We start from the raw sequence: 17,120 nt of genomic DNA, 5'->3' as shown, positions 1-17,120 counted from the left end.
ATTATTTCTTTGTTGTAACAATGCTTTGATGAGCAGCACAACTGAGTATGTGGGGTGCGCTCATGTAAAATGTGCCAAAAAGGAGAATTTTGGAACATTTTTCATGGGCGCAACCCACATACTCAGCTGTGCTGCTCATCCCACAAATGCATGTTCCTTACAAATGTGGTACCATTTAAAAGGGAACTAAACAGGCTTTCCAATGGTATACGTTGTATTGCCGAGAAGCATTGTTACAACAAAGAAATTATCTACCAAACACACATTTTCTTACTTTTTGTGCTATGATATATATGTTATATATACTGTATGTATATATATATTTATAGATATTTTTTTACAGTGGTGCTAGAAAGTTTGTGAACCCCTTAAATATTTTTGAAAATAACTCATGACCTAAAATGTGATCAGATATTTAAATAAATAATACAAATTGATGATGAAAATTGATGATGATGTATTGACCAAATGACCATACATTAAATTATCCCAAATATTTACCATGAATATTTAAGGAATGTGAAAAATTAACCACAGCTTTCATAATTCAGCAGTGGCACAACTCTTTTTTTAAGCATCAGTTAATGTATAACTCAACATCTGCTTAATGAAAAAAATGGGTTAGTCTTGAAAAATATAAATTCATCTTGAAAAATATAAATTAATCTTGAAATATATAAATTATCTAGGATTTCATTTTCAAACTATTCAAATTATTCATAAGGGACTTTTACACCTATAAATTACATACTAACATTAAATGACATTAATAACACACCAATGAAATGTTCCGTCTCAGAACGGGTTTGTGCAAAAATCTACTTGTTGAGCATGAGTAAAGTAGTCTAAAGTGCAGTCTTAATTACCGTATTATAGAGCTCCTCCAGGTGTGGTATAGTGAGTAGGTGATGGATGTTGACTCCATTCTCAATCAGTAGTTTAACAAAATCCACTCTGTCTAACACCAATGCATCCATCATGGCTTGCTCCAGAGAGATGACCTAAAACAAACATACACAGACACGACACGACACATGTAGGTGAATATGATTAAAGCTTCAGAGAGATGACCTAAAACAAACATACACAGACACACAGTGACAGGGAGACCACATGTAGGTGAATATGAAACATACAAGAGTTTCAATGCCAATATTTCAGATAAGTTATTTTTAATCAATGCCGATTTTGTGTTTTTCAATGTCAAACTGAGGTCCCGTCCAGATGGAAACGGGATGAGCCGTTGCCGAACAAGACCAGTTTGGTTAAAACTTCGGATACTTGTAAACAGGGCCTCAAAGTCTCTATGCGTTTATTTAAAAAGGGTACATTGTTGAACATTCCCCAGAAAATGTAAATGCACCGGAATTAGCTAGGTTTGCTAGTTTTCATCCGTTGTCCCTTGGCATGGCATGATAATGAGATATGGAAATAAAAGAAAGAAATAATAATACAAAATTATATAATTAAAAGAAATAATAATAACACAAAAAGATAAGCAACAGTTTGACAAAACAGTGCAGTTAAGAAAACTAATTGTAAAAACCAGACAGACATACAAGGTAAACAACAGTGGAACAGTTTTACCTTCCCAGCCCCTTTCTCTATTGCTTTACCCAACCAGCCAAAGCCAATGGGTCCCACCTATGAGCTGGGTTATGCTCAAGGTTTCTTCCTGGGCTGTGATAGACTCCAGAAGTGAGCTCATTGCTATACAAAAAAAGCGATTGTCATTCAGCAATGCCGAAGGTGGACCGAATACATATGTCTGACTAAAATATTGCTATTTTAGGGTGGTGCTTCACATCAGAGGCAGTGTAGTTTACTAATATTTATTTGAACAGAACCCAACATGACCCAGGTTTATAAACATGGTACTAATATATAGAATAGAATCGTGTACCCAGTTGAGCAGCTCCAGTTTGCGTGGGTCCGTCTCCTCTGGAGGCTCTGGCTTGGCCTTGCCTGCCTTGCCCTTTTTCCCACGCGCTCCCTTCCCTTTCCCAGCCGCCCGCACAGCTGCTGGGCTCTTGGTCTTCTCAAGCGGTGTGCTTGTGGTTGGAAGGGCACCCCCCGCCTTCATGCATATACAGAGATCAAGCACACATGCACATTCGACTTTAACATTCACCTGAAAGCTGAAGATCTGAAGAACAAGTAGTACAAATGGATACAACTATAATGCTGTGTCTGTACATTTTGTAAACTGAAAGAGAAATGTAGTGTTGATTTGACATATGTTCTTTATTTGGAAACAATCGTCCCCAATCGGTCCCCGCCACAAGGTTCGCTAGAGGACCTTACCAGAATGTTTTTGACGTTCGTAGCAAGTCTACGTTTGGTACTTCTGTGACGTTCGCATGAGTCTTAAATCGGACTTTTAGGGAACGTTCTAATTTGGTCTCTCAGCACACGTCCCCAGGACGTCCTTTAAAAACGTCCCCATTACCTTTATCTGTGGTCCTCTGCGCGACGTTCTCATGAGCCATATAACGGACTTTTAGGGAACGTTCTGATTTGGTCTCTCAGCACACGTCCCCAGGACGTCCTTCAAAAACGTCCCGGTAACCTTTACCTGTGGTCCTCTGCGGGGCGTTCGCATTCGGTCATTCAAAAGCGTCCCCTTGACGTCCTCTGATGGTCCTCTCTGAACCAGAGGTTCCGCTAGAGAAAATTTTTCATTTGCCGGACATTTTAATGATAAGCCGGCCAAATATCTATTTCTGTTTCTAAATTAGCCTATTGAAGAAAACTGACGGTCTGCGTAGCTTAAATAATAACATAATCAGGTAGTTCAGAATGCAACATGTTTATTTTTCTTAGTTTACAATGGGAAAAAAAACATGTCTGGTGCGCGTCAATAAGTGGCCTTTAATCGCAACCTACTGTGGCGTTAAATTGAGCGCCCCAACATGGTCATTGCTCTGATTATGTTCAATGAGAGCAGAGATTCTAAAATTATTCGACCCTCTTGTGAATCCTTTGCGTCTCCTTTTCGCAGTGCTAACAGAACATTTTACTGTGACTATCAATTACCTCGCACCTTAGCCGAGAGAACTTGTCACTCCATAACGACATGAACGCCCGACATTTCGGCTTTTTCTCTGTTAATGCTGTTCGAACATCTAGGGCTTCAGGTATTCAGTTTTTGGAAAGTTCACTTTCTACATGAACTAGTTCAGTTCATAGTTCATAATTCAAAATGTTGAACTAAGTTCACAGCTCCAAAAAATTAACTTGTTCAGTTCGTTTTTTCAATATGCTGCGAGTGCGAGCTATAATTTTTCCAAATCTCTATCTGTCTGCCATACCGTTCTCGGCTCCTACGCAACTTCGGTGCGCTCACGAACGGGCTTGGACAGTATAATGAAATGAAACGCGTTCAGACGCAACACTGCAGGTATTACAGGTTCATCCTCGTCAGACGGTTTACCCTCATCAGTCGTGTTTGGCCTCTGAAAAAAAGCTTTTAAGGCTAGTCTGCTTGGCCATGTTGGATCCTTCCCACTCAGTTCGCTCCTTGTTTGCAACCGACGGTTTGCGCTTTATTTAAAATGCAGCAAATGCGTGTTGTTTAATAACTTTCACTGCACGAAAAGTAAGATTATTGGGCCTGTACACGCTGTGATACAGCCGCGAATGATCACCATTCCTGGTTTGGTCGCGGACATTCCCCCGAAATATCCGTCTGCCGCATACAAACCGAATTTCCCGGAAACAGACCGGCGAGGGGAGGGGGGGCGATGTGTTTAGCATTCTCACCTCCCGCTCTTAATGCTCTTATTAGCATATTGACTGTCAGCAGTCTAGCCACACACTGCCCCATAAAAACGAAATTAATAATTTACTCGATAATAATTTAATTGATATTCTGTCCGTCTGGGTTTTGCTCCGGGGTTATCACAATTCTTGATTTGCCTTTCGTTTTCAGAGTTTAGAGTTCTGTCTTTAGGGTTTTGCTCCGGGGTTATCACAACTCTTGATTTGCCTTTCGTTCTCAGAGTTCGAGGAGAGCAATGTACTTTCGAGGCTGTTCCACTCATATTCCGGAGCTTCCTCTCTGCAATGTTCTTGAGATTCACTTTTGGCATGTAATTATACAGAAACGGGCTTACTCTGATACTGAGGAAGTAATTTCGCAACTTGGGACCTGTTTGCCACTCGTGATTATTTAAGCTGTGTCTTTCAGGAAGATTATGAAATCTTGCGCGAGCTTCGCGAGTTTCGAACCTGCGTTCTTCAGGTTCCCGGTGCTGTGCTCTCGCCACTGACCCACCGTGCTGGTTCAGAGCTAGGCTCGTCGGTGCGAGAATGTAACTGGTTTATCATTCCCCCCTCCTCTGGGGTATTTCTCTTCTGTTACTGGAGCTTCTGATCTAGTTATAGTTAGTTTAAGTGGGAATTGTTTAGTGGACTTATGTGAAGTTTTAATTATGTAGCATTCCATATGGGACTAGTGGAAACGGGATTTCTGTTGGGGAGTTGCCATGGTAATGGGTTGACTTAGGTGTGGTTGTTCTAAGCACGAGTGGAATACGTTTTATTAAACGGAGAGCTACTGTCTCTCACAACAGGTTCCTGTTCCAGTATGCTGATGTTATGCAGGGAGTTCTTTCTTCTGCTATGTTTTGGTTGGGGGGAGTGCAGTGTAATGCAATTTTGCTTAGTTTATATTCTCTTACGTAACGTGGACGTTCCTTTTTGATGGGTGGGACGAATGTAGCATTCCATATGGGACTAGTGGAAACGGGATTTCTGTTGGGGAGTTGCCATGGTAATGGGTTGACTTAGGTGTGGTTGTTCTAAGCACGAGTGGAATATGTTTTATACGTTTTAATACAGAGAGCTACTGTCTCATCCAAAGAGATTCATTATCAGTGTGAGTTATTAAGAGAGCGCTAACTCTGACGCTACAATTATGTTCACTTAAAGGCGCCCGAGGCAACATTAGAGGCTTGAGACTCGAATAACAAACGTTAAATGTCTAGTCTTTTTTTACACATAGTAACACCATATCATTACATATCTACATTCAAGGAGCAAAGATGAGACGTCGTTGTGTGGTGAGAACTGATACAAAAATCGCCTGGCTTCTATTTTCCACGGTAAATCGCAGGTTATGCTAGAAATGGCTTTAGCATGGGTGGGATGGGTAGAGATAACATCTTTCCATCCAGACACAAATTTAGCTAATCGGAATCTGTAAGTGGTTTCCAGATATATATATAGTCCATCTGTCTTATTTGACGAAGCAGTGAGTTAGCTGTCTTTCAATATCTCTTGTCGAATTATCTCACATGTTTACGGTGGTATGTGTTTAAAAGTGTTAACTTAGGCTATGTGTAATGTAATGTAACTTATATATTATTATTTCACCTTAATGTTCTTGAGATTCGTTTCTGGCATGTAATTATACAGAGGCAGGCTTACTCTGATAACAGTCATTAAGAGTCGTTAACAGTCGACTTGGGCCAACTTTGGCCATGGTTGCCACTAGTGGGGATCGAACCTGTGACTTTCAGGTTTTTGAAATCAGTGAAGCAGTGACGGGGTGCCTCCTCTGGCGGGGGGTGTTTTCAATCCAGGTCAATTAAATTAACATATGAAAACCTAGGCCTGGCCAAGGGGAAGGGGGGGGGGCTTTCACACCAATGTGGGCTTCTACGGCAATGCACAGGGTCGAAGACTGTCGTAAATCCCACATTTCATGCAGTGTTTCTAACGGCAGATTAGCCTGTTCCTTTAAAACATAATAAGGGCAGTGCACGTTTGCTTTATAGGCCTAAATATTAGGATTGTTGTCAATTTCAGATTGTGTTTGCGAGGCGGGATTTTTAAGAAATTCCAATCAGACAATTTGACCGGTGAGCTCATTCGTTCTGTTGCAGCATCTTTGCTGAGACTTGATAGACCTTCCTATGTATGCATTGTATTGGAATCCTGCAGACATTACATTTATAGCACAGATCAGTAGAGAAGCATTTATATTTCTTTTATTTTCTCATTATTAGTTTGGCTAGTTATTAGGCTCTGCCTCCCTGACCGCACGTCCGTGACGTGCCATGGATGTTAATTAAAAAAGGAATCATTACGGAAAACCCTCAATGCGTAGTGACTGAGATCGCTACAATATCAATATGCTTTTCCTCAAACCCTCTGTGGAAAAGCACTGTGATAAACGTGTTAAAGTCACAAAATAGGAATCAGACAGTGGTAGTGCAGTAGGTAGAGAAGTGGTTTAGTAATTGGAAGTATGCCGGGTCAATTCCCAAGCATCGCAATCAAGTTTGTAAGCGTGTGTGTGTGTGTGTCTGTAAATCATATGAAATGTGCTATCTAAATAAACTTGAACTTGTGTGTGTGTGTATGTGTGTGTGCCCTGTAAGCAAAATGACGGCCCGCAATCTATTATTATTACATTTTTTTCATTTAGCTCAGCAAAAACGGTCTTTCCCCCCACCGTGCCTGCTACGTCCGCGGTGCGTCCTTTTACCGTCCTTGAATAACGTCCCCAGGACGTCTAAAACACATTTCCCAGAAGTCACCACAATGCCCTCAGGACGTTCTTGCAACATCCTGCAGAACATCCCCAGGACCTATAGAAACACGTTTTCCAGACGTCACCGCAATGTCCTAGGGACGTTCTTGCAACTTCCTGCAGAACGTCCCCAGGCCATATAGAAAACGTTTCCCAATTGTCACCGCAACGTCCTCGGGACGGTCTTGGAACGTTGTGCAAAAAGTCCTAGAGTTGTCAAGGGAACCATACACATTTACGTTTTAAAACGTTCAGAGAGACCATTACAGGACGTCGAGGGGACATCATTTTGCTTACAGGGTTGAAAACATTCTGATCAGATAGTCTGCCCCTTCTTGTTATCATGTGCAGTACGGTAGTGCCATAGGAGCTGAATATAAAACTAGAATCTTATGCCTCAGTGTCCCCACCTTTTGTCTTTTAACCTCAAAATGTAGCATTTTATTTGGGTGTAATTGTAAGTTTAATATTTCAACTATTAAACTTGTTTGTGCCATGCAACCAAGACACATTCTTATTATGTGAAAACCAAAATAAACCTTTTTCTGATTCTACATAATTACCACTAAAATAAGTAAACTGGATTATTTCATTTCAGATGTTTAATTAAACATTTAAGTTAATGTAGGCTACAGCGCCATTCATGAAATAATGAATGAATTAATGTTTTTGCTGTATACTGTGAGGGCAGATAGCTTAGCTCCTGAGTAAGATGTGAGCCAAGCCAAAGGTAAACAGCACTCTGGTAAGTTACATTACCAAATTAAAAATTACATTTCTTACAAAAAGCTTTTCACTAAATGTCTGATTCCACCACACAATTGATGTAACGTATCAATTATTGATAGATCATTAAGGAGTCATTAATAACATGTAGTTACATTAAGTTGTAATGTTATTATAGTAACAAATGGTTTGTATGCAAGCACTTCATTTTTAGATGAAAAGAAATAAGACTATTTAGTTAGACCAATTAGCTACTCATTAGCTATTGGTAATAATTAACAATTATCAATAATTGTGTTATCCCATTCTCTCCTGGCACTGAGTGCACACAGGCAGGAGGGGGTTACTGTGGTCATGGGGACGCTCTGTGTATGGGGTGATTATCATGAAATCTCATAATTTAACATATTTAGCCTGCAGTGGCGCCTCCAGAAAATTATTCCAGGGGTGGCCAGTGGGGGCCACAGCAAATCTTAGGGTGGCATACAAAAAACAAAACAAAAACATAACCCAATTTAATAATCTACTATTTATTCTAATAAATCTATATCTATGTAATATGGTGTATACAGACATATTTTGATCTCTTGACTGTTAATGGCAACTCTCAAACAAGCAATCTTGTTTTACATGTGTACGTATACTATACAGTAGCCTATTTCACAGTAGCTAAATAGTAGTACCATTTATATAACTGTACTTTTCCTTGACAATTACTGTAGTTTAATTTTGATGTTTAAATGAACAATATATTTGAAAACACCCCAAAAATATTTTTGATATTGCTTTATTGTGCAGTGCACAGATTTACAGCACAGGTTATAATAGGTCAATTTAAATAGACAGTTAAACTATTAAAACAATTAAACAGTTCCATCTTAGAATATTGCCTAAATATATTCACAAGCTTGCCATCTTCAACAAAATCTGTATGAACAGAAATGAAACATTGAAAAAACAATGGACAATACATGAACAGTTCAGATACATTAATTTGCAATGAATTTACAGAAATTGGATTGCTTTGTTTTTCCTTGAAAATAAAATTAAGATTGCACTTTGATAGAGCAAATGACCAAAAACATGTAGCCTAACCTTCTCAACCGAAATTAATCCTCAGGCATTCCTATCAAACTTTCGGATTCCTGGTATATTGAAACATGATGCCATTACATTACTGATGTTAGCCTATCTGAAATATCCATTTCAGTAGCAAGGATATCTATTTTATCTCTGTAACTTTACCTGCTGGCCCAGGAACCATCGCTGACACAGCGTGTTCTGTCCCTGATCTATCCACCTCTTCCAGTTCATTGCCTGTTCCTCCTCATTCTCATTCTCCCCTGGCTGTTTTTCCGTTTTTCGTTTCATCCTCTGAAAATTGACACACCATTTCAGTATTAGTTGTTAGCTATGCTAACTTTCCCGCTTAGCAATGCTAGCGTGAATTCAACAATAATAAAAACGTAATGAGTAAGTTCAGTTTTAAGAATGAAGTAAACATATGTATGTATTTCCTTTGAGAGTTCACCATTGTGTGATATACATACCCACTAGAAGTTTTCTCGTCGGAAATGTTGTCCAAGTGCTGTTCAAAAGGTGTTGTCCAAGTGCTGTGTACTACTACAGTCTCTGTCTTCCACGTTTCCTTCAAATCTCTCATAGTAGGCCGTAAGGTGAACATGGTTTTCGTTTCAGCCCGTTCCACTCACTGGCATCTACACAATCTTTAGCTTATAAAAAAGAACGAGTCGTGGTTAGTTGCCAAAAAAAAGTTCGTCGCTGATTTTCCAGTCGATTGTCTATATGGCTTTGTTTTATGCAGAACTAGAGACTTCAGAGCGTAATAAGATTTTTGTCGGGAGCCGTGCCACGGTTCGACACGTGATCATGCTACACCAATGAGAAGGCTGCATTTGTCAACAGAATGGAAAAATGGCGGCTCCCGTGTGGTTAGAAACATCGTTAAAGATAGAGGAAAACATCCGAACGTCCTCAAAAGTGGGCTAAATTAATTCTAATTAGTGCTGTATAGATAGCCGCGTCCAAGAATAACAATGAGCCAAATATACGATAATGTTATTTTTATGTTAAGTTATTTACATCAAGTTTGACATACATGGGAATACCCATTACTGAAGATCTTACATGGACTGTGAACACCCACCGAAGAAATCAAGGCAAAGACTGTACTTCCTACATCAGCTGAGGAAGTTCAGCACCATCAGCTGTGTGTCCTGACAGCATCACTTGGTATGGGAACTGTACAGCCTGTGACTGCAGCACCGAATCATCAGAGCATCTCTCCATATTCTGCAGGAGACCTGCAAGAGAAGACCTACCTACCAGCGCCCAAGGTATTGTAAAGGATTCCTAAAATCCTGACCATGGACTTTTCAAAACACTGAGGTCAGGCAAACGTCTCTGCTGCTACAAGACCATAACAGAGAGACTGAGGAGGAGCTTCTTTCCTCAAGCATTCCTTATCCTGAACACACACAATGACTATAAAACATCAATAACACCTTTTTGCACACACTGCTCTTTAAACTCCCTCTTGCTATTTATGAAAAATATTTCTTGATCTTTCTTTCTCCACACTCGCACAGAAAAAACAGTAGTATTTTTATGTATGTGACAAATAAACCTCCATGTATCAATAAAAGGCAGTAATTGTAAATACCAATGACCATCTGTTTGTTCATTCATTCATTCATTCTTCCACAAATGAAAACAACACTAATGAACCATAAAAACACTCTTCATGAAACATGAAATATGATAAATAAAACTGTACAAAACTGAAAAAGAAATAACAGATTAGGGACACTCAGTCCTCACTGTTAGTGTCAGTGTCAGGACAGTTATCTTCCAGTTCCTACAGCAACGACATAGGTCAACTACATGCAACACAATCCTGCAGAAAAATATCTGTCTGTCTCACAGGCACCTTTGCAGCCACAGTGTATCACATGCAAAACACTGTCAGGGGCTGGATTTCTAGTCATCCAGGTGACGTGCAAGTTCCCATCCTCTATTTGCCAACCATATCAAGCAGGTGATGGAGCACTTATATTATGTTTGAGACAGGACCTCATAATTGCAGCCTGGTAGTTTGCCCTTTTTGCAGTGCTGATGGAGGGCATCAGTGGTAGGGGGAATGGATAATTCTGGCAAGGCTGATGATGTCATACAGAAAGCCTTGAACCTAGCTTTATTTACATTATCAGCAGCCGACTGATCATATAAGTGGCATACATACTGGAAAAGAAATGCAAATGTTGACTGCTCCAAGTTTAAGTTAGTACCTAAACTTTTAAAAGCCTTTAGGTACTCATCTTTCTCACATGCAACAGAAAATGTCTTTCTTTTTCCTTTGCCATAAAAGGCACTTGTGGAGTCACACCCAGAGAATGTTTGAATTCCGATCAAGGCTGAACACACACCGGTTCCAAGAGCTGATGACACCTTGGTAATGTCAATGATACATGTCCTGTTGCCAGTCCCTGTGAAAACATATAAAAGTGCATGGCAAATCTGTCTGCACACTTACAGCAATGACTGCCACATCTGTAGATGCCAGACAGTGTAGCGGGTTAAAACGGAAACAGGGTTCACCTTACAGCCTATATTAGGATGTGCATGTGTGTGAGTGTGAGTGTGCACACACTGGGCACCTTCACGAGGCTTCTCTCCAGTCTTCTCTTCCACACACACACACACACAAACAGAGTTGAAGACCTTGTAAATGTTTTCCCACATAGTATGTTTTTGCATATGAAAATGCCAGTGAAAATGCCTTTACATATTGTAAACATATAAAAGGTCAGGCACATTTATGTGGACCTTCCCTGCCATGTACTATCAGGTGACGTTTTAAAGACCCAGCTTGTTTAGAAGTTTTTCCACATGGCATGAGTATCAACATATGCATTTAAGAAGGGCAAACTTCACACTTCAGAATTCAAGCATTTAAGTGGCTTTTCTTCACTGTGCAACCGCTGATGGCATTTCAGACTTGATGTCCTAGTGCAGTGTTTCTCAACCACTGGGCCGTTGCACTTATCATCCTTATTACTACTGTATTTTGTGCTGTGTCTTATTGATATAATGTATTTAACCCTTATTTAATGTTAATCACAATTACAAACGAGGGTCTGACAGGGCTTACAATTAGGTGTGAGTGCTCCAGATCAATGAGGAAAAGTCAACCCCCTCGCTGGATTTCTAAAGTTGAAAGTTGGGATGATTATTGTATTTCTGTAAGTGTGTGTGTGTGGGAGAGAGAGAATCTGGGAGTGGAGCTGTAATGTTATAGGGGAATGAGGGTTTATTGCTGTGAATGAAATCTCACCTGTGAGTGTGTGTGTGCGTGTGTAGGCTATGTGTCGATGTGGAGTGAAATGTGTGTGTAGCCTACTGTATGTGGGGTGTGTGTGTTTGTATGTGGAGTGTGTGTGTGGTTGTTGCCACCTTAAGGTTTTGCCCATTTTCTTAAATCCATAGTGTCAAAGTTAGTTAAACTCGCAGGCAAACATAGTTTTTGCAGGGGCAGTGAACCAGCTCAAGGATCACCTTTGGAGCTGGTGGAAGTGACATCCAGAGTCATAATTCTTGTCTTTGTTCATCTGTCAGACGATGTCATCATTTCTTTGTGATTTCTAAGAAATGCTCATGAGTTCTTACAATGTTGCATGGAATTGTTTGTGTATCATCTAAGCCTATGATTTCTCATAATTAAGATCACCTCAGCTGACGTAGGAAGTACAGTCTTTGCCTTGATTTCTTCGGTGGGTATTCCCATGTATGTCAAACTTGATGTAAATGACTTAACATAAAAATAACATTATCGTATATTTGCCTCATTGTTATTCTTGGACGCGGCTATCTATACAGCACTAATTAGAATTAATTTAGCCCACTTTTGAGGATGTTCGGATGTTTTCCTCTATCTTTAACGATGTTTCTAACCACACGGGAGCCGCCATTTTTCCATTCTGTTGACAAATGCAGCCTTGTCATTGGTGTAGCATGATCACGTGTCGAACCGTGGCACGGCTCCCGACAAAAATCTTATTACGCTCTGAAGTCTCTAGTTCTGCATAAAACAAAGCCATATAGACAATCGACTGGAAAATCAGCGACGAACTTTTTTTTGGTAACTAACCACGACTCGTTCTTTTTTATAAGCTAAAGATTGTGTAGATGCCAGTGAGTGGAACGGGATTCGTTTTCTAAAGGACTTTTCGTGCTTCACCTTGCGGCCTATAGCAATCACCAACAAGCAACGTCAGGGAGGGGGAGCTAGCTACAATGTCAGCAAGAGCAGCGCGCTGTATCTTGCTACAAAATCGTTTTCACATTACGAACAACTATTGTGAATTTAAAAAAAATCTCGAGTACATTAAATATTTAAAATAAATATGCATAATAAAATTTGTCTTAGGGGTGGCAAATGGGTTGGCAAAGAATGATTTTGGGGTGGCAGCAGCCACCCCTCGCCACCCCTCGGTGGCAGGGTTGCCAGGTCTGTGTGACAAAACCAGCCCAATGGCCAATCAAAACCAGCCCAAAACCAGCCCAATGGCCAATACAACCAGCCCAAAACCAGCCCAATATTAGACAGGGTTTTTCCTTCAAAAAATTGTGCGACTGTGTCGTGACTGCTAGATAGATAGTAGTATATCAGCTAGACATAGATAGTAGTATATCAGCTATCAGCTATGACAGCTAGATAGATAGTAGATATCTATTTTTTTTTCGCGGTGGGTCTGGGAGTCTCGTGGCAGACTGAAAGCATGGTGCTTGTGTGTATGTGGCCGTGTCCCACGCCGCGTCACATGCCCCATGTGTGTACGTGCTGATCTGAAGTTTGGTAGGATTTGGGTATAAATAAATCATTTAATTTAAAATATGGATTTGTATTCATATAATTTGCATGCAAAATAGGTCTTCACGAACCAGCGGACAGAGAATTTAACCCGCGGCAACACTTCAAAAGAAGCCCAATTCCGCGGTACAACCGCGTACCTGGCAACACTGCTTGGTGGCGCCACTGTTAGCCTGCTATTTGTTTAGCAGGAATTGAGGAATGCTGTGAGGGCTGCTTCTGTAACGTGTTTCACAAATTGTAGATGGGGAATGTGACTTGGCTTGAAAATAAATCAGTCACAACATTGGTTTTTGCCCTAATCCCTGTGGGAAGAGTGGAGAGGAAGAGGCCGAGGAGGAGGAGAAGTAAAGACATGAACAGAGCCTGCCAATGTATTATCCTGAATGATATTTCAGATATAAACTACAAAACTAAGGCAAGCAATGGTAACCAGAGTATTCGATCAGGATTGGACATGAAGAGGAGATAGATGTTTGCTAATTTCTTTGGATTGGCTGCACCAATTCCTTATTTAAAAGATAATTAACTTTAGATGTAGAATATCCAATAAAACAACTTTTCATTTTTTGCTCAACTAGAGCTGTGTACATAGTCTCTTTCTCTCTCTCTCTCTCTCTCTCTGTCTCTCTCTCTCTCTCTGCGTTTCTGTGTGTGTGTGTGTGTGTGTGTGTGCGTGTGCGTGTGCGTGTGCGTGTGCGTGTGCGTGTGCGTGTGCGTGTGTTAGACTTACAGGCAAGTTGTGACCAGTAAAAATCTGACTGCGGGCGATGTCGACTCTGTTCCAGGCTAGGGCCAGGCTGAGCTGGTCACATGCAGAGGCATTAGTCCCTAAAGGGAAGGAAAACACACTAAATCGTTGAGATGACTCAAACGAATTTGCCATTACAAAAAGGATATGGGAATTGTTTTGTAAAGGGATACACCAGAAGATGAGCACTGCATTTTCAAAAAGTTAAGCTAACCGAAACGTATTAATAGGTAGCATTCTCAATGTGGAACTTTTCCCACATGTTTAAAACTTTCCTAAAAATGAAAACAACAATGTTTGACAATTAAATTACAGCATCAGTTTCATTAATGAAGTGTCACACCTCGTATGTGGACCTCTGCCTCTCTGACTGGACATAAATACACAGCCCAATATATACAGCTGAACATTTGTAATAGTTAGAGTAGATAGAGTAAAAAAAAAATCCTATTTTCCTTCGATGGGAGTGAAGCAGAATCCTATCTCTCTCTGACCATGAGTGAATGAGTGAATGACATCAGAAATTTGCGTCCCCCAGAAATCTCAAATTATAATGAAGTTTTGGAGTTTAATTAGATCTATATTAAACCTTTTTTGTCTGTATGTATTACCCTGCTAGTTGTTTGTTACATAGTAACATTTGACCTGTTGTGAGGAAGTGAAGAAGGCTCATCAATATTAAGATATAACAGCTGCCACACTAAAAATGCTAGGTTTTTCAACCCAAATGTTGAACTGTCCAGCAGTTTTCCACATGCACTGGAAAAAGGCTTAATTATTGAGTGATATAAAGGCTTAACCTTTTTTTATCCAGCACAGAGACATGCACTTTGTGCAATGATTGAATAGGGTCGTTTACATGTGTGTTTTTTGTAAGCCGCTCTGATGGAATCGGCTTCGCGAGATGGTGTTAAAAATTCTAAGGGAAGCGGCTCTTGTTGTTAAGCTGTTTCATGGACCGAAATGTAGTCCGCTTACCTTGCCTTGGGCATGAGCAAAGGGGGTTTCTCCCACTTTCTCCCGCGAGAGCGCGAGACGACGGAGATGTGCTCCCACTCCCACATCAGCCTTCTTTGTTTACTAACAACATCAACATGGATCCGAATCGTGCACAGGCAGCTTCCGACGCCGTTCGCTGTGACGAAATCATTAATTTGCGACACTCTCCATGTGCCGAGACGTTTTGCAATCTGCAGCTCGTTTACTGTTAGTTGACGAGCCTACCAACGACAACGACTACCAACGAGTTCAGAGAGTTCACGAGTTCAGAGTTCACGCCTCATGTTAACAAAGACATTAACAAACATGAAATATCCACCTAATGTTATCAAAAACTTGCATCCCCGACTGACACTCCGTACAAATCTCTGTACAAAAAATATGATTAACTCTTTTCAGTGGACTTGTTGTCACTGAACGATGACAACCTTTAAAAGCCAGATATCTGCTGTTGTTTTATGGCTGATGTGATGAGCACTTGTCAGTATTAGGGTTGTCACAAACACTTAACAAATGGCATTCATATTAGTATTAGCCTCCAGCAAGATATTAATGAAAACGACATGGTGACATCATAGCATTGAATATACACGTATAGCGTTGTCTTTCTAAAGTTTAATTTTGACAATGAACTGGGCTTCGTTTTTGCAGCCAAATTGAAAGCTAGATCAACGTCTTAATAAACGAGAATACATGCAATAGGGCCAACCCATATGCCTTAGGCTAACCTATCTTTACAAAAGGGCCTTCTGCAACAAGAAACACGACCTGTACTGATGGAAGACTAAATGCATTACTTGCAGAATATAGCAGTTAACATTACTAGCGTGAAATATGCGGTTTAGTAACGTTAACCACACTGCATTATGATCATTGTACTACGCATCGTCAAAACTCTGTGAAAAATCGCTTGTCGCTAAACTAGGCTAAGGCTACTTGTGTTAGGCTGTATGTGGGTGACCTTGGGGGTGTTCGTGTTTATAATCACATTTGCTAACCTGTCGTTCTGAGAACTCTCTGAAAAGTTCGGGGAGCTCCTGCACATGAGGCCATGTCTCCCCTGAGATCACTCGCTGTGAGTGAGAGCTGCCTGTTGCATGTGTGAGAGCTGGGCAGCCCCGCCCTGGCAGTCAATGCGCGAAGGCAGCCTGACAGGGAGCGGAACAGCAAAATCAACTACGTCACTGCGTCATCTCCACGTAGGCACGCATGCGCATAACACTCCCGATAAGCGGCTTACCTGTCACCACTAGCTACATGTTACATCGGACTTGTTTAAGCGGCTTACCGACCGGCGTAGACTACCTCTCTCGATCGGATCAGACATCCGCCTAAATATAAGCGTTAGTTACATGAGGCTTTCAAGCTATAAGCGGCTTAAACGCCTCATGAGCGGTTTATATTGACACATGTTACCGCGGCTATTGACACATGTAACCGCGGCTAATGATAATTGAGCTGCAAACTAATTCGATAGATAGCTAGTTCAAATTATTCGTAGTGATTCTCAAAGATGGACATTAAAGTCCTGCTGTGGTAGATACATTGATGCAATACAAGAGCTTGTCTAACAAATCCTGGCTAATTTAAATAGTGACTGATGCATGTCTTTTGGGTTTGATGTAAAGATATAATGTAAAATGGATGGAACAGTGGATATCATTTTCATGATGGAAAGTAACACTTTGTTTTTAAAATTATCCTAGGCCTGTTACATTGATAAATGAACACATTAAATATTCGACTTGTACTCCAAAAAATACACCCATGAACAATTGTTATGCTTCCAAGCTACTACAAGATAGAGAGGAGTTCTGGAGAAAATTATAAAAAATCCATGTTTTTATTGTCTTTCAGATCCATGATATGGATGTATAAGAAGACTACATGAGGAGTGCAGTGAGGAGACAGAGCTGAAAGGGTTCCCTATAGCTAATAATTATGCCACACAGAAAGAAATTACAAAATGCTTTGAAACAGTGTTTATCAGTTTCTAAGCGTGCCGCATTGTATATTGGTCACTGGAACATTTCAGATTGAATGCTGGTTATTAACAGGTATCCTACATTTATGGTTGGGTTTGTGACCATTCATTTGTGACATTACCTTTCAGCAGTGCAGTAAGTATGGCCATCTCAATATCCTGTTGGCCTTCTGAACCCATGCGGAACACTGTAATCTGGAAACAGAAAATGAAGTATAGTCAGGAAAACTCT

The 17,120-nt window shown here is 40.4% G+C and overlaps 1 protein-coding gene across 1 annotated transcript in view; it reads right to left on the bottom strand.

The window, feature by feature from the left end:
* LOC308369642 (transient receptor potential cation channel subfamily M member 1-like) overlaps positions 1-17,120 on the bottom strand; it is a gene marked incomplete at both ends in the record, with an annotated part of 120,576 nt that overhangs the window by 66,545 nt on the left and 36,911 nt on the right. Inside the window, 4 exons of the mRNA XM_080844143.1 lie at positions 867-1,001; positions 1,904-2,077; positions 13,888-13,985; positions 17,011-17,083. Of these exons, the coding sequence (XP_080700269.1) occupies positions 867-1,001; positions 1,904-2,077; positions 13,888-13,985; positions 17,011-17,083 (480 nt within the window). The remainder of the gene's footprint in view (positions 1-866; positions 1,002-1,903; positions 2,078-13,887; positions 13,986-17,010; positions 17,084-17,120) is intronic.

Source organism: Sprattus sprattus (assembly GCF_963457725.1).
Source record: "Sprattus sprattus genome assembly, chromosome: 8".
Taxonomy (NCBI): Eukaryota; Metazoa; Chordata; class Actinopteri; order Clupeiformes; family Clupeidae; genus Sprattus; species Sprattus sprattus.
The sequence above is the reverse complement of the archived record's forward strand: the minus strand, read 5'-3'. Positions and strand labels throughout refer to the sequence as shown.